The sequence below is a fragment of the Pygoscelis adeliae genome, unplaced genomic scaffold (assembly GCF_000699105.1).
Source record: "Pygoscelis adeliae isolate BGI_AS28 unplaced genomic scaffold, ASM69910v1 Scaffold34, whole genome shotgun sequence".
Classification (NCBI taxonomy): domain Eukaryota; kingdom Metazoa; phylum Chordata; class Aves; order Sphenisciformes; family Spheniscidae; genus Pygoscelis; species Pygoscelis adeliae.
The window spans coordinates 816,278-834,005 of record NW_008824658.1 but is presented as its reverse complement, the minus strand read 5'-3'; the positions used below and the strand labels follow the sequence as shown (position 1 = coordinate 834,005).

At 54.4% G+C, this 17,728-nt stretch overlaps 1 protein-coding gene across 1 annotated transcript; it reads right to left on the bottom strand.

The window, feature by feature from the left end:
• Positions 1–2,328: 2,328 nt before the first annotated feature.
• LOC103915809 (LON peptidase N-terminal domain and RING finger protein 1-like) lies at positions 2,329–14,168 on the bottom strand. The gene is made up of 11 exons (XM_009322738.1): positions 14,031–14,168; positions 13,242–13,364; positions 12,342–12,473; positions 11,464–11,599; positions 10,577–10,670; positions 8,792–8,906; positions 8,025–8,146; positions 7,468–7,626; positions 6,104–6,266; positions 5,868–6,014; positions 2,329–4,731 (listed from the first exon to the last, which is right to left on the bottom strand). The coding sequence occupies exons 1-11, from the start codon at positions 14,166–14,168 to the stop codon at positions 4,534–4,536; spliced, it is 1,527 nt and encodes a 508-aa protein (XP_009321013.1). The 3' UTR covers positions 2,329–4,533.
• Positions 14,169–17,728: the final 3,560 nt, after the last annotated feature.

Genomic DNA, 17,728 nt, shown 5'->3' with positions numbered 1-17,728 from the left:
CCTGTGCTGTGGCATCAGGTGGCTTGTCTCCCCTCAGACCCCGAGGAGCCTATGCAGAGATGGACCCATCTCCCCACGGCTCTGGCTGCTGATTTGGGGGTGAAGCTGCCATGCATGCTACCACTGAGCCTGGGGCAGAGAGACGGGAGGTGCCCATAGCTGCCAGCCCCAGCCGTGCCAGGCAGGACCAGATCTGGCCTCTCCACAGGCTTGTGACAGAGGATGAGGTGAAGCAGGAGCCCTTGGAGCTGGGGAAGAAGCTGCTCCTGGCTGCCCCGGGTCCTCTGTGTCCCCACAGACACAGTCAGGCCATAGCAGCCTGGGTCCAAAAGCTGCCCAAAATGGACCTTGAAGAGTAGAGCATCTCAGGAGGCGATGGTTTGGTGGGAGCCAGTAATGAGCCCAACATCCAACTCACAGTCCCACCTGATGGTGGGGATGCTGGGGTTCCCTTGCCCAGGTAGACATTTGGGGCAAGGTTGGGAGAGTGGCAGCGTGGATGTGGCCATGTCCCTTGCAACTGCCCCCATTCAGATCCCAACTGCTCAGTGAAGCAACCCGTCATCCCAGTGGGGCTTTGAGATGCCCAGTCTGCTTTTGCAAGGGGTCATGGGACACCGTTATGTCCCAGCTGTGTGTTGGGACAAGAAGTTGATTCATCTCCCACCTTTGAGCTGAGGCCATGACCAGCAGGGTGGCCAGAGGAGGATGGGGAGGAGGACACCCCCCAACTGCCCCAGTCCCCTGCTCCAGTCCCAAGAGGGCAAACAAGACCTTGCTGGCCAGAGTGGAGAAAGGATCTCCCAGGACAGACCCTGTGCACGTGGGAAAGAGAAGGTGGCCTCAAGTGATGCACTGCACTGATTCCCAGCTTCACCTCTGTGCTGATGGAGAGCCCAGGGCAGCCCAGCCCCACTCGCTGTGCAGGGCCAGGGCTGAGAGCAGGGCTGCTTTTGAGGCTGGGGGTGAGAAAAGCATGGCCAAGGCTCTGGCAGCCGCTGATGCTGCACATCCCTTCTGCCGTGCCTTCCTCCTTGCCCGCACTCAGCCTCTTCCTGACATCTAGTGGGAGCAGGGCAACACGGCAAAGGGATCCGGTGCCAGCTCCAGACTCCCAGACACACAGACACGCACTAGCCGCCCGGCCGGAGCCACCAAAGGGGCTGGCATCAGCCACAGCACACAGCTGGGCTTCACCAGGGCACGGCTGTTTCTGTAGAGAATTGCTGGGGGTGAAATTCAAGGTGTAATTCCTCATGGAGCCAGTTATTAATGGCCTGGCAGAGACCCTGGTCTGAGGCATGGGACCTTTTTAGGGTTATCCACCATCTCAGATCACTTGAGCCCTCTCCTCCTCTTCTACAGTTGTTCCAGGTTTCCAGGCAGCGTGCAAAGCAGAGCTGGGCAGAGGAAGTTAATGGCTTTAAACTAAAGGGGGGTAGGTTTAGACTAGAAATAAGGAAGAAATTTTTTACGCTGAGGGTGGTGAAACACTGGCCCAGGTTGCCCAGAGAGGTGGTGGATGCCCCATCCCTGGAAACGTTCAAGGTCAGGTCGGACGGGGCTCTGAGCAACCTGCTCTAGTTGAAGATGTCCCTGCCCACAGCAGGGGGGTTGGACTAGATGACCTTTAGAGGTCCCTTCCAACCCAAACTATTCTATGTTTCTATAAGTTCCCTTCTTGCCCTTGGTTTTGGATGGCACATTTGGGAGGTAGAGGGAAGAGGTGAGGTGGGAGCAAGAAACAGGTGAGAGCTGTCCTGGCAGGACATCCCCATGCTCAGGGTTGAAGACCATCCCCTCTCCATCCAGGGCCACCCTCTCATTTTAGAGCCCGTGCATGTCTCCCTGGATTGTCACTCATCCCTAATGCCAGCTGCCAAAAGCAAACCTGCTCACAGCTCACAGCCCTCGGTTGCAAAGGTGGAACAGGGACAGATGCTCTTCACAGCGTTCAAGGGACAGACACCCTCCAGGGTCATCCTACACTGGTCAGCATCTCTACCAGACTGGTCTCCCGGTTCCCATCCTTCCCCAAAGCCTTTAGCTGCAATGACGGGCAGGAGCTAGTCCCTCCTGCCTTGTTTCACATGCTCACTTTCTGCGAGTAAAACCACCTTATTTTTTTCCCTTGTTGACATCTACCTTTGCTGAACTGTGTTCACTGTATCTATCTAACTTGCTGTCTGAAGGCCAGGGTGTCACCTCTCCACACGTCCCCAAATCTCCCTGGTGATGCCCAAGAACTTTCATCAATGAGTGGCTAAAAGTTAAACACCAGCAACAAAACAACAACAAAAAAAAAGGTGTTTATTTCAATAACCAGGAAGAAAATTTAATTCAAAGAGCAAAGATACTAATATAAACCCCGAAGGCGCTCCAAGCAAACCAGAGCGATTTGCACAAGTCCCTTCCCAAAGCAGCCAGGCAGATGTGTCTCTGGTCCCCAGCTCTCCCCCAGCATGAACATGGTGCAGACTCCCACTTCTCCCCTGCATCCCCCCCATTCCCCCCCCCTTGCTGGAGGGATCTGCAGCGGCCCAAGGAGCTCCCACACCTGGGGAACAGGCAACTCGGGGGATAGGTGAGGGGCCTGGGGGGGCATGTCACTGGGTGAGCTCACATTGACCCTGTGGAAAAGAAAGGCACTTCCCAAACTTCAGCAGCATCCTGCCACCTGCATGCACCTGCCCTGGGACTGTGAGGTGTCCCTCCATCACCTGCCCACGCCTACCCCAATCCGACATCCTGAGGATATAGCCCCTTGGGGGAGTCATGGTGCCCCAGAGACAGCAGCAAAGAGGGGGGAGGACATGGCTCAAAGGTAGAGTAGTAAATCCAGCTTTTGAGTTGTCCTCAGCCACCCTGCGCTCACTATGGTCCTTGGGGAGCAAGCCCTTAGCTCCCCCTGACTGTCACTCCGGGAAGGCACTTTGCTGGAGAGGAGGGACTGAGACCTCTCGCTCCTGGAGAGAGCAGGACAGGGAAAAGCGGTGGCCCTGGGCAGGGACCTCTCCAGAGCTGTGTCCAGAGCCTCCTGCCCCAGGCTCAGCCCAGCAACACGTGCACTAAGGAGCACTGTAGCCCCAGCCTGATTTTCTCTCCCCCACACACGTCCAACAGCCCACTGAGCCCCTAGATGGGGTGTGGAGCCTTTGAGAAAAGCAGGGATAAAATTCTGGAAGCAATGTTAATCCCACAACTAAGTGGATGTTATTCCTAAAATTCAACCCAAAGCCACTGCAATTATGGATGGCAGACAAAAATCCCAAACCTTCATAATTCCATGGAGGAAAGCCTGCTCTGTCCAGGGGGATAGTCTTTTCCCTGTGTTTAAAGACGAGCAGCAGCCAGGCACTTCCAGACAGGCATTTGCTCCCCTGACATGGGGCTCACAGCCTCAGTCACTGGTCCTAGCCCCTCCCTGCCTCTCCAGAGGTTCAGATCCCTTTGACTTCACTCTGTGCTCTTTTGGGGATCCTGGGTCCCAAGTGCAAGGATCCAGCCTCAGCTCAGATCCTGATTTTCTCCTGAGGAGGCAGAAAGTTCGCAAGAAACACTGAACATGGGAAAATTGCACTAGTCAAGGAGCAGAAACTCTCACAAAACCACTTCCAGGCTTACCTCCCTCGCGCCATCGGCTCCTTCCAGCCCCCAGGTCCGACCCTGCAACCTGAACCCAGCCAGGCTCGGGAACAGCAGCCTTTGGGTGGGGGGAAAAGCACCAACGCTGCCAAATCGCCCCCTTCCCACAGCACTTCACAGCCGTGGAGCTGGCAGTCGGGGAAGCGGCCAGCAGCCTCCAGCACGGCTCCAGCCTGGGGAAGTGGCCAGCAAGCTTGGCACAGCAAACACGGCAGAGCACCGAGCAGAGTGGGGACGTCCGGACCTGGGCACGTTCAGAGATCAGCATCTCCTCGCCATGTGGCCGTAGAGGTGGTTAGGAGCAGGACCATGAGTTTCAGATTGTTTAATTTAACCTGTCTTCTCATTCAAATAGAAATTAAGTCAAAGTCATAAGCAGAGGCAGAGCCGTCAGCTCCCAAGGCTGGGGGGAGCTGTTGGGACCTCTCTGCCTCCCAGTGCCACCTCTCCCAAGCCTGAAAATCTGCTGCACAGAGCAGGACCATCTACCAAAAACCCCTACATTGTCCTTCAAAGAGGAAAAGCCAAAAGTGAGGCAAACCTGGCACTTGGTCCTCTGCCCTAAGGAGAATCCTCTTTAGCGCCAAAGCAGCTCAGCAAGTGATTTTGGTTCCCAAGACGCAACCCAGCTTTCCATCCCGGTCCCCCCCTCCGGCGGCACGGCACAGGATAGCTGCGTCACCAAGCAGCTCCCGGAGGCGGCATGGACGGTGTAGTGTCGCTGCTGGTGCGGCACCGGCCCCACCGAGCCGGGCAGAGGGTGCCCAGCTCATCGCTGAGGTCACTTTCGGGGTGGGGCTCAATCCACAAGCAAAACCATGAAGCAACACATAGAGAAACCCACGGGGGTGGAGGTCTTCCCTGCAGAGCGGCTGGGGGCCGGGGGGCTCAGACGCGGCCCCGGGGGCTGCCCCCAGCCAGCGGGTGCTCGGCAGGGGGCTGCTGCAGCAGGGCAGAGAGGATGCGCTGCAGCTGGGTGAGACGGGCACGCAGGGAGGTGGTGGAGAAGAGGTTCAGCTGGTAGGACGGGTCAAGGGGCAGGATGGAGATGAGCCACCAGCACCACGTCGGGCCATCTGCCGAAGCCTGGAGGGGAGAGAGGCAGAGACCCCCACGTCAGGAACTGCAAGGTGAATGCGTGGCCTTTGGGCGGCATCATTGATGGGAAACATTTGCTCTTGTCAGGATGGCAATGCCAGCTTTGGCTAAGGTATTCCTCTGAACGTCCCTTTTGTCTGTCCAGGCTCCAAATTGCTGGATAAACTAATTTAATTTCAGACAAGCATTCCCCAGGGAGTCTCCAGACACAGATGTAACCGGGAAAAAGTCTGTACTAAAGAGACAAAGAAATATCTTGTGCGTTTCCTTGTTTAAGGCAATACTTTTTGTAAACATGGGTCAAATCCTGCGTGGTCGTTGTCTTTTGGGGCATTTGCCTTATCATCGCTCAATGAGGTGAGGTGCAGGCCAGGCAGGCACAACCACTGGGCAGTGCTTTTGTAAACAGGCTTTTTTAAAACCTGAGCCAAACTAAGAGGGAAATGCTCGATTCAGCTGAAGGAGGATGAATCATTTTGTAATTTTGAGCACAGCGTTGATGCGACTGCTGGCCAGGACAGCCTTAGACTGGGACAAGCCAGCAGGAGCATATTTGTAACGATCCAGGCAGGAAACAGTTTCTTAAAGGAGTGAAAACTAAGTTTTGTGCTTCCTCCCTCCCCCACCCCCCGAATCTGAGTTTGTCACAGCAAGTTAATAAGCAAACTAGATCCTGCCCTCTTAGCTCCGCTCCTCTGGCCAGCTGTGGCTGTCTCAAAGGAACACGATGAGAAAGGAGACTGCAGACTCGCTGAGCTGTGGGGTTTGTTTCTTTGCCCGTTTGGCTTTTTTTTTTCCCCAAGTGTTTTCAAATCCAGGCAGTTCAGTTTCTTGGTTGTCATTTAGGAAAAGAGTCCAGGAAAGCTTTTAAAACTCAGTGCTCAGTTTCCAAGAACAGTTTAAAACTATAAAGAACCATTAAACAGTTTTAACAAATAAGCCCTACCATACCTCTGAGTGAGAGATGCCGTAACCAGTAATGGGAGTGAAAAACAGGGTCTGTTTTGCTCATCTTGGGGGGGAGCCAAGCAGGGAAGCAGGGTGGTCAGCACAGGAACGGCGCTGCTTCAGAGGCTCTCCTGGTACCCTCTCTACTTAGAGCATCCCTTCCCTTGGGGTTTTACCTGGATGTCCTCTTCCTTCTCCGGCAGCGGTCCATGCTGCATCAATATGTGCCTGGAGGCAAGGTCTCCGTGCTCGCAGAACTGCTGAGCCAAGCGGTAGGTGCTTTCGTGCAGGCACTGCAGCTCCTGCAGCTCCTCCCCGGCCACCTGCGTGGAGGGAAGAGGAATGCAGAAGGTGTCCATGGGGAGGCTCTGTCCCACCACAGCGGGGGCTTTTGCCCTGGCCCTGCCCTCACCTTCTTGTCCTCCAGGTACTCAATGTCAGCAGTGTTGTAGCCATCCCTGTGTCCACGTCTCAGCACCCGGAACCGCCTCCTGCCGATGGTGTCCACCAGGGACCTCCCGTCCGCCAGCAGCTTGATCTGCCGAATCTCCAGCATGCAGCCGTAGTCAGCAAAACTGGAGGGAGCCAGGGAGAGAAAAGAGGAGCTGAGCTGGGATACCAGTGGTGGGAGAGCTGCTTCTCCTGAAGGAGGAAAAGGCACAGGAACAAGCTGGCTGGGAGGGGGGAAATTTGGCGATTAACTCAACTCTGTTAAGTTAGCACTTGCTGCTAAGAGGGCAGGGAATAGCGAGCACACTGTTCACACTCCCTTGGATTTGCCTTATACCAAAATAACTTGGGTCCTCATACTGCCCTGATGTCCAGTGGTCCTGAAGACACCATCCATTGCAGAGACATCCTCCCAAAGCCCAGAAAATGTTATTTATCCCATTTCACTTGAACAGGGGAGCACAGGGAGGTGGGTGTTGGTCTCTTCTCCCAAGTAACAAGCGATAGGACGAGAGGAAATGGCCTCAAGTTGCACCAGGGGAGGTTTAGATTGGACCTGAGGAAAAATTTCTTTACTGAAAGAGCGTACTGAAAGAGTGGTTAAACATTGGAACAGGCTGCCCAGGGAAGTGGTTGTCACCATCCCTGAAAGTATTTAAAACACGTGTAGATGCAGCACTTAGGGACATGGTTTAGTGGGCATGGTGGTGTTGGGTTGACGGTTGGATTCAATGATCTTAGAGGTCTTTTCCAACCTTAATAACGATTCTATGATATGTCATGTAAATACAGGTATTTAACAGAGTACTTGGGTTAGGAGCCTGGAGACTGACCCCACCCGAGATCTGGAGGTGCCACCAGCAACATAAGGACGGCCACACTGCAGCAAACAAAAGCCCATTTAGTCCAGTGTCCTCTCGTAGCTGGTTAAGGACAGAGTATGAGAAATATGGCAATTTTAAAGTGCTCACTAGGAGGAGCTGGAGGACATGGCCAGGGAACCATGGCAGCTCAGAGACACCCTGAGCCAGAAGCTGTTCCCAGACCGTCATATTTAACAGCCACCGCTGGCTCTGCACAGCTCCAGCCCTGGCCCCACTCCTTGCCTGGCCGGTGCGATGCTGGGAGGCAGCGAGATCCCGTTTCACTGTGCTGTGTGGGGAACACACCACCTCCCTGCTGATTTTATCTGCAGGGTGCAGTGGGATAGGAAATTGCACCTTGTTCCTCCTCTCCAAACTACTCAGGATTTTAGACATTTGGGGCTGGGGCAGAGAAGGGCAAATCAGCCGGGGCAGAGGAAAGCCACCTTGCCCAGGAGCTCACCTTTTCACATTCTCGTATATACACATGCCGAACCTCCTCGTGCCAGTCTCCTGGCACCGCCGGATCATGAGGCGGTAACGAGGCTCGAAGACGTGCAAAGGGCAGGCAATGCCTGGGAAGGACATCGTGCATACGAAGATGGGGATGTTCTTGGTCAGGCTGAGGGACGGGAGGAGAGACCACTATGAAACCCAGAGCAAATCCCACCCCAAGGGCTCTGCATCAGCTGCTCCACCCAGCCAGATGTGTCCTTTACCCCAAGAAGTGATGCTCTGGTGCAGAGCAACACCAGAGCTTCCACTTGGCTCACCAAGAGCCCAAGGACAGACTGCCCACAAAACAGCTCCTTGCAGAGATGCTCCCTCATCCCCAGCTGCCCCATGGGGCACGTCCGCACCCACCCAGCACTGCTGTGACGTGGTCCTAGAAGTGGGACAGACATCACTTGAGCAGAACAAAGCCAGAGCAATGGAACATGGTGTGGACACCCCCCTCGGAGCCCCTCCTACCCCCGTGCACACACACACACAGGCACACTGGAGCAGGTCCTTGCTTACTTGGAGAGCTCTGCCATCTCAGCCTGGTGCAGCTCCCGGCGCTCAGCCAGCTGTGCAGGGAAGGTGGCCAGCATGATGTCCTGCAGCAGCACGGTGGGGCTGTAGCTTCCAGCCTTCAGATACTAAAACAAATTAGACCCAGAAATAAGTTGGAGAAGAGCAGGGGGGGAGCCCTGAGGCCATGCCGGGCTCTGAATCACGCTCACTTTCATTGGAGCTGAGGGTAATTTTAGATCAGAGAAAGTCAGGGATAAAACCTATTGGGGGATGTCAAGCCATCTAGCAGGACAGGATGTCAGCTACACCGAGACCTCCAGAAACAGCTCAGACCCAAGGCCCATCCAGCGCAGCGTCCTGTCTCTGACAGTGATGCAGTCCTTGTATGACAACCTAATTTCCCTGATGGTCTTATCCAAATCCCTTTTCATTAAAGATTAAATCAAATCTCCAGGCTAGCAGGTTTTCCATCCATTTCCATTTTTAAAAGTAATTAGCATTCACTTCTTTCTTTCTCTCTCTCTCTCCCCGTCTCAGTCCTGTTTACAATCCCACTAAATCACTGTGGCATCTTGTGGAAATTAATCTCTTGGTCTTAATTATCAGCTGTCTGGTCATTCCCACATGAGTGGAGCTGACACCACCGTGCCAGGGAGCTGCTAACGTAAGAGCATTGCAACTTCCCACCCCAGCCCTGGGCACACTGCCGGCAGCTGGAGCCAGTGCCCGGCTCTCCCTCAGGCTCCGTCCTGCGGAACACATGCCCTCACCTCTCTCAGGCTCTGTTTGCAGAGGGGGCAGTTGGGCTGGTGGTCCAGGCAGCGTTCGAGGCACTCCTTGCAGAAGGTGTGCCCGCACGGTGTCGTCACCGGCTCGAAGAACATCCTGCAAAGGGACCAAAGTCAACGGACCGCAGAAAGCAACATGGAGGAAGGAGTGCAGGCAAGCCCAGCAGAGAGAGATTTCACAGAGCCCCTGTTCACAGGGCTGGGTGCCCTCAAAGCTGTCATTCCCCAGGCCTGGCTCAGCATCCCACTTTGGAAACCCTGGCTGGTCTCAGCCCCACAGTGCAGGAGTCCCACAAAGCGCTCAGGGACTTGCAGAGGCCCAGGCTGGTGCTGCAAGCGTCGAGCAGGTCAGGGTGGCCAAAGCTGTGGGTGCAGCTTCTGGCTATCCCCAGCCTTGTACCTGCATCTGCCTTGAATCACCTTGCTGAAAGCAAGAGATTTTGCTTCCAGCAGGAACAAGAAATTTCCCCTGTCTCCTCCTACCATTTCAAGGGAAATCTGCTGTCTTCACCAGCCTTCTGCACTGAAGACAGCAATGCTGCAGGGATGCAACGCCACGGAAAGCTATCTCATGCCATGTCTTCCAAGCCCTGGCAGCCCACGACTATGAAACTCACCTTCACGAAAGCCGCATTGACTAAGCTTTGCTTATAACTCCTGTTAATTAAATGTAAAGGTTCCTAACTGGCTTAGTCCTTTAATTAGAAGTCTGGGCTCAGACTGTTGGACCTGCACAATGATATAAGATGAGAACTGTCCCAGGCCGGAGCACTGCTCCCCGTCCCTGCAGGGTCCCCACGGACCCCATCAGTACACACATGGCACCGCTTGGTCCTGGCAGGGCTGCAGTTCCCCAGACACCCACAGTGGTGTGTAGTCCAAAAGGCAGCGACGGAAAAGTGCCTCCTTCTCCCCTGCTCCAAGAGCAGAGCTGGCAGCAAGCACTCGGATTGCTCACGGGTAGCTCCAGAATCAGAAATGAAATTAAGGTCTTGGGAAAGCCCTGCTCAGCATTGAGCCCTGATTCCTCCTGAACACTATGTTTCCCTGCTCTCAGAAGAGACCTAAATTCACCTAATTCAGATCAGATACAGCCTTGATATCTCTCTCCCCTGTGTCATTCCCCCATGCCATGCCCAGACCTGGAAAAAGCTGCCATACAGGAGACCTTGACCGTCTTGCACATCCGGCGGTGCAACACCCAACCCTCTGCCAGCAGCAGCTTGCACAACTGCTCAAGGTCCTGGGACATGCCAGAAATAACAACCTGGTTTCAGCATGCCCTGTGGCAGCACCCAGTCCTTCCCCTGCCCTGAGTCAGAAGATGGACAGGGGCTCTACCTCATCCCCTCTTCCATCTCTGGGCACAGAGCTCAGAAATGCTCCCCTCTGGGTTTGCAGTACCCGTGTTGCTGATGGTAATTCCCTGGGGCAACACCTTCCTGTTCCAGCCTGCAGTTACAAAGGGCAACCACCGCTTTCAGTCTTTGATGCCGCTGAACATCCCCACCTCCGCTCCAATGTCCCAAGCGATACAGACCTAACGATGCTGCGCCCTGAGACAGGGCAATCTGAGCTCTTACAGCCTGGCAAGGCAAAGCATGCCCCTGTCCTCCCCTCTTATCTGTTATCTCTACTGAAACCTGCATTTCAGCAGTACTGGAGACTGAGCTTGCTATTAAGATGTGAAGAAAGATCCGCACCAGGAAAGAAAACCCAGCAGGTGTTAATTCTTCATCCTAAAAGCTCTCCTGCCAGAGAACTCACCGTATGCAGAGGGAACACTCCAAGTCAGATATGCTCAGCAGCTCCCCGAGGCATGTCTGGGTACACTTTGCTGCTGCTGTTTCCTCTTCGTTATCTAGTGGCAAAAGAGAAGGAAAGAGAAGACGACCCCCCATTTCAATACTGAAAATTAATCTTTGCTTTCTGACCTTGTTCTGAGGTGTAAGTAGTTAATTGCTACACAAATTGCTTTGAAGGTTAAAACAAAACCGCTTAGAAATGTGACATAACCCCCCCTATTAACCCATCCGTGTTCATCCGTAGCTTTTCCATCAGTGGGTCTCATGGTACTTGGTAGAGGAAGGTGGTATCTCCCTAGCTCCTTTTGCAGGCAGGGAAACTGAGGCACTGGGAGGTGAAGTGGCCTCAGAAGCTCCCAGATGGTCGTCTCTGGAGACCTGCCACAAGGCATCACCACTGCTTTATGCAAACCCACATACGTGGAAGCCATCTGGCTGGATGCTGATGGCAAGTTAATGCCAATGGAGGTACCGCTTCCCCCAGCGCATGACATGCTGTGTCCCTCGCAAAGGAGTTTAAGTTCTGATCTACAACCCATGGGAACCAAAGGAATCATCTCCCTGGCTCCACATCGGGAACAAGTGATGTCTGGCTTTAGCAAGAACTTTTCACCAAGTGACACCCAAAGGTTTGGTGTACGTTCACCAGCTCAACACAGGAAGATCGGATCCTCCTCACATGCGTGAGAAGCAGCAAATGTGCTGGCCAGAGCTGCCCCATCAGGTGCCCCTGGGATCTCTGCTCGCTGAGCCGGCACACAGCGCAAACACTAAGTTTTCAGTGCCAAAATGGATTTTAAACAAGTATTTTGCATGAGATGAGATTTTGGTACCTTTGACGACACTCACCTACCAACTGCCAGCCCTGTCTCTCTGCTGAAGTCTCCAGTTCCTGCCGTCGCCCTGGCTGGGAAAGGGTGGCTGTTCCCTGGCCATGCTCAGACCCAGCATCCCCTCTGCCATCCGCTGGCTCTCCCTTCTGATCCTAGACACAGCAAAGATGAAATTAAGCCCAAAACCTCTTCTCCCTTTGAATACACTGCCCCATCCACCCCACCGAGCCCAATGGCACCGGGAGTTTTTCCAATGTGTTGGTATATATTAACATCTTGCATCTGCAGGACAGCAGGAGAGCATGGCCTTCACAGACATCCCTGCTCATCTCATGGCTAAAACATGGGTTTACTCTGTCCAGATGTACCACCTGGTATTTGGGTGTATCTGAGCCCATTTTCTCTGATTTCCCCCTCTCTCCAAACCCACCAAATTCACCTACAGAAGGCAAAGAGCAAAAGATGAGCTTTCCTTAATAGCTGCTAATGGTCTGAACTGTTCTCAAATGTGTTTTTTGGATTAAAAAAAACATTAAAACTGACATTTTCTTTTTTTTTTCCCCTGAATGTAGTGTGACTTGGGTGTTTTAAACATGAGAGTCTAAAATCTTACCAGAAGTATTGCAGAATAAAACTGGGAGAGGAATGGAGACAGAAGGAGCCTCCTCTGTTTCCCCAGTCTCTGCAGCACCAGCTCTGATGGTGTCTTTGCTCTCCCACACTCCACTACCTGCAGCTTCTCATCCCAGCACGCAACCGTGTGCACGTGGCTATGGTCCTGCACAGCCTCTCCTTACCACACCTCGTTTCCCGTCATTGGAAAACCCCAATTTGGGATGTCCCAGAGGCACATTAAGTCCCATCGCAGACTCAGATCATTGCAGGCTCTCTTACCTGAGCTTTTGCAGAAGACAATGGGAGCGCAGGGCTCCCTCCATCGACCTGAGGACCAGTCAAGCCCTGGTAAGCATCACCCCAGTGTGCAGCAGCCATGCATGGCTGAGGAGCATCCTCCCGTGTGAGGATCTGCAAAGAGAAAGTGGAGCTCAGGGGGTGCTGGGAGAAGAAAGCAGGGAGGTGAGTGGGCTGCCAGGCTCCCTCCTTCCCCAAAGCAGTCTCCTGTTCACCACAGGGCACATCGGGGTTCCTTGTTTCAGCGCTGGCTGAGCTCTCTGTCAAACAAATGCCTTAGCAGTGCGTAAGGGAGAAAGCAGCACGGGGCAGCGAACAAAATGGTGTATTTTAAGGGGTGGGACCCATGTTCTCCATCACCCACAAAGAGCAGGAAGGGAGTAAGCTGTGGAGGGTACAAGGTTGTTCGCCATTCCACTGCCTTTTCCCTCCTGGAGGGCAAGTGTCCATTCATGGCATGAAGTCCCAATGCCAGGGACACTGCCAGAGGCCCCACTGGTGATGGTGATTTTGGTACACAGGTGGGTGCTGGCCTAAAATCATCTGCAGAAAAGACATTGACTCTCCAGTGGCGGCTTTCAGCTGGCTGCTTTGCCTTGGGTGACTACTGATGCTGCCTCGAAGCCCATCTCATGCAATGTCAGTATCTAAACCCTGCAAAACCTGAGACTTTGAAGATATGGACTGAGGAAGGGGAGTTTTCTTCATGGGTGAACCTGCATCGGAGTGATGGGAAGGCTCTTGGACCAGGACCCGACTTCACTTGATCCCAATGCTGGCCAGAGCAGCACAACTGTGATGGACGCGAGTCTTTCAGAGGACAAGGGCATCTCCCTGTGTAATGCAAGGGCACAGGACCCCACCACGGTATGGCCCACGCACCTTCTCCATCTCTCTCTGAGCAGGGTGGAAATGTGGACTGAGCGTCAGGCAGTGCTCCCACGCCAGCAGGGCTTCGTCTCTCTGTCCCATCTCCAGAAGCACCTTCCCTTTCCTGAAGAAGCCCTGCAGAGCAGAAACACCTGCGGTGACTTGGAGACAGTGACCAGCTGAGCACGTGCCCCTTCAGCTCCCATGCAAGCCCCAAGGGAATCTCCCTCCAGCCTCCTGACTGCTCCCATTCCAGGTCAAAGCACCCAGACACGTTACTGCTCCCATGCTCAGACTTGTCCTTTTTGCCCACCAGGTCCCCCCACAGCCAGGTACCCATAAAACAGGACTCTTCCAAAATGCAGCAGTTGCAAAAACCAAGCAAACAAACCCTACAGAGACCTAGAGAAGGAGTCAAGGACTTCTGCCTTTGAAGCTGAAAAACTATTGCCAATGAGTGCTTCACAAATCAGCAAGTGAGCTCCAGGGCTGATTTCTCCAAGGGCAGCTCAGCCTCCAAGCCAACACTTCCCTGAGCCCCCAGCTGCCATCCTGAGCACCAGCACGGCTACGTGCCCTCACCGCCTGCGCGCCAGCAAGGAGGGATGTGGTGTCAAACCTCTCCTGTTAGTGCCACGCAGCCCTTGCAGCCTGGATTTCCAACTTAACGGGTTTGGCGAGTGTATTTCTGAGCAGGACGAATCCAATGGCTAGAAGAATTCAGGAAAGGGGGAAACTGCTCCCATACAGTAAGATTTGGCTCCAAGTGCAGCCGGCCAATGGGGCCTCCCCTCTGCTCACCTCGTGCTCTCCAGGCTCAGCCCTGCACACGGCGTCCAGGTCCTCCAGCGCCCGCAGGTGCTGCCCCAGCGCCATGAACACCTCTGCCCGGCACAGCCGCAGGGAGCTGGCGTCCGGGGCTGGAAAGAGAAATGTCATCACTCCTGTGATGAGTCCGTGCGTGGTGAGGCAGCGGCACTGGATGAGGCCAGGGAGACCCCGCCACAGTGGGATGGCCCCTGCGCCACTGCCTCGCGTTGAGCACAGCCAGCTCCTGCGCTCCTCTTTGGCAGGAGTTGCTGGCCTCATAAGTCTCAGCAAGGAAGTTATCTTCCCTAAATATCTGGTTTAAAATTCTTTGAGGCTCTTCCCTTTGTTTTTCCCCATCTCCCATGAGTGCCCTCAGCCAAGGGGCCTCACCACTGCCTTGGGGCTCAGCCATGCTGGGATCTGGGCTCTCATCCATCCTTTTGGGATGCAGCAAAAAGGTTGTACCATACACATACTCCCTACAGGGGCTGTTGCCACAGGAGGCTCTGCGATGTGATTCACCCAGTGGAGCCACAATAACACGTTACCAAACGAGCCTGCCACTGCAGAGACCTGCAATCCCAAAACACCAGGGAGTGTCCTGGACCCACCTGGCTGCCACTGCTCTCCCAGGCAGAGGGGAAACCAGGGTGGGGGTGCAAGGATCTGCCCCTACCACGTCACTCAGGGTTTCCAAGTATGAGAGAAAAGGCTGAGATTTCCCAAAATGGAGGAAGGGAACTGAGCATCCAGTTTCTCGTCAGTGAGATGTCACTGACGGAATCTCAGTGGTGGGGGGGCACAGCTCCCGCAGGTGCTTCTGGCTGTGACACCCCAAGTGTCACGGTGCTGGATGCCCCACACACTTCTGCCTGCTCCTAAATAACAGGCAGTGAGACCCTCTTCTCTCCTGCCCCAGGGAAACCCCAGAAAGACCTTCCTTTCTACCAGCATTGCCAGCAGGGTAATCGGGTTGGGGGATGTCAGGGAGTATGAACAAGCAGCACCCCGAAAGCCAACACAGTGTGGCTCATGGAGTAACCAGGTGTGGTTTGAACTGTGGAGGATTCCCAGACCCACCCCGTTATATCACAGTTTGCCACGGAGGTGACCTACATCCATCGCACTGCTGGCTTTCCAGCTAAGGCAATGGGTCCGTGCACCCGGCCCCAGTGCTGACCATCACCAGCAGGATGCTGGCTCTGAGGCCAAACCTGCATCATAAATTAGGCACCATTTGCAGGCACCGGTGCTGCATTTACTGTGGTAAGGGGGCGCTGGCAGCATTGCCTTGCTGAAGGGCCAGCAGGTCCTACCAGGGTGAGCCAGGTCCAGGGGGCTGGGCAACAGCTGACCAGCGGTCACCAGGAGACATCATTGCTGATGATGTCTCCTGCACTCCCAACCCCGGCAGCCTTTCCTCCTGCCCCGGTTCAAACACGGCGCTGATGCAGCTCTGCCAGAAAACTGCAGGTCCGGACTAGCAGCCCCATGACAGCAGGGTGTAGGAAGCTGGCATCTGCCTGCACCCCTGCCTGCCTCCGCTGTCACCATGCCCAGGTGCCCACCGATCTGCCCAAGCGCCCACCACATCTTATCGTGGAGGAGGAAGCTCTGCCATGGCTATCGCCTCCTTTTGTCCCCATGCCCAGCGCAGAGCACAGGGAGACCTTGCTCTCTGCCTGGGGCTCAAGGTGCCACTGCAACCTGGAGAGCAGCAGAGAGCCTGGCCTCAGCTGCTCCTGCACCAAGGCTGCACTGGCCGTGCTGAGGTGTGCAGCAGAGCAACACCTGATCCCTCAGAGCTTATTTTCATTTATAATGTTAGCCGGGACCTTAGGGCTCAAGTCAGGAAACGTGGGAACTTGCTGCTCGGTACCCCATTCCACAAGCATGCATCCAGAGCTGAAATATTCCAGCCCCTAATGACAGGTAGAGATGAACAAACAGGTACAAAGTCTAGAGGCTTATTTTCCGTGTACGCAAACCCATTCGAACATTTGCATAGCCCAGCAATAAAGCGACTGATTTGGTGAAAACAAGATGTGTAAAATGGGGCTATGAATTCTGCATTTCTATTCTGCTGCAGCTATTTTTGATCTATGATATCATTAGACATTAGGGACATAAGCCAGCTGGCAGCCCCGGCGGCTGATGAGTGACTGATAGCGCTCCCCAACCTCCTGGATCCAGGCATGTCGGGAGGCCTCCTGTGTTATACATTACAGTGCATTTTTTTTGTTCACTTAGTAAAACAGAAGATAAAAAGTTGACAATTTATTTTCTCCCAAGTGAAGGGAGCTGCTCTGTGGGCTGCGCTGAGTGGGGCACTGCAAACTGGCCCATCGTGCGATGCTGAACCACAAAAAAAACCATTCTCCTGGGTTGAACATTCATCAGTGGTTATGTTTGAAAGTGAAGGGGAGCCCGTAAGAAGTTGTGCATCCCAAAAGCGGTCTGCAGGCTGCAGGAGTTGGAAAAGACATCCTGAAAGCACCACCCACATGGCTGAGCCTGAGCAGCACCAGCAAGCACAGGTTTACAGGAGCTGCAGCTGTGATTGCAATTTCCTTGTTGCCCTAAGCTGGACTTCCCCTCTCCTTCGGGGAACGGAGGGTGCAGGGAAGACCGAGGACAGAGCTTGCAACGTTTCGTCTTTATACTCACAGAGGCTTTTAAAGAAGGGATATGTAACTGTACACCCCAATCAGACAAAGTCTGGCAATGATGCAAACAGTACTAGAGAACTGTGCACATGCATTTGCGTTGCAGGACGGGTGCACAGGGTATGAGACGGGCGCCTTGGGAGGTTGCATAAAGGGACCTGCTTTCTGCTGCCAACAGCAGGATCAGCCAGCCCGCTCAGCCCTTTGGTTCCAGGCATACCCTCAACCTCTGGCACTTGTCTCGCAGTGGGCGATGAATAAGTGTCTGCACCGCGGGAGAAGAGCTGACTGCTGTCATAGAAACGCTGGTGGAGAAAGGACCTTCTGCCTCCACCGTCTCAACCCCCTGCTCCAGACACGTTGTATAACCCCCTTTATTTAAGCATTACTCTCCAAGAAATCCACTTACAGCCACACATTAAAGCAGATCAACCCCCCCTGGGCCCGATCCTGACCTGGCAGACAAATGTCTCGCCAGAGCCAGTTACAGAAGGGGGCTGGGAGAGATGACACACGACACCCTGCCCTGCACCGTAGGGCTGGCGCAGGAGCTCAGCCAAGGCTGTGTCCTCGCCAGGATCTGGGGGAGAGGACGTGTCTGTCCCAGACCGGAAAAGTCCCAACCACTTTACATAATGGTCATCCCCCCGGGCAGAGCTCTTCTTCTGATCCTGAAATATTGCCGGGCGGCGAGATGCAAGAAGCTGTTTGTGGTTCTTTCCTCTCTGGCCGATCACTAACGCCAGAAGCATGTGGCTGATGGGGCGCAGGCTGTGCACCCTGCCCTGCCCGCGGCCCTGGCAGCCGGGATGAGCAGCAGGGCTTGCCCAGCCACCCACCCCCTCCCATCACCCCGGGACACCTGCGGACGTGGGAGAAATGCCCAGCAGCTGGATCCCCCCTCCCAATCCCCACCAGTCCTGCCTTTCCAACACTTCCAGCTTCCCAGGTCTCCCAGCTCTGGACTGTGCAGGCTCCGAGGGCACTGCGGTGCTGGGACAAAGTGACCTACACTGGTACCCA

What these genes read in the sequence shown, in the direction of transcription:
- LOC103915809 (XM_009322738.1), bottom strand. Translation starts at nt 14,168, where the DNA reads ATGACATTTCTCTTTCCAGCCCCGGACGCCAGCTCCCTGCGGCTGTGC. An exon ending in CTGAGCCTGGAGAGCACGAG is followed by an intron (nt 13,365 to 14,030) that starts GTGAGCAGAGGG and finishes TCTGCTCTGCAG; the next exon opens with GGCTTCTTCAGGAAAGGGAA. An exon ending in GAGATGGCAGAGCTCTCCAA is followed by an intron (nt 7,627 to 8,024) that starts GTAAGCAAGGAC and finishes CCCGTCCCTCAG; the next exon opens with CCTGACCAAGAACATCCCCA.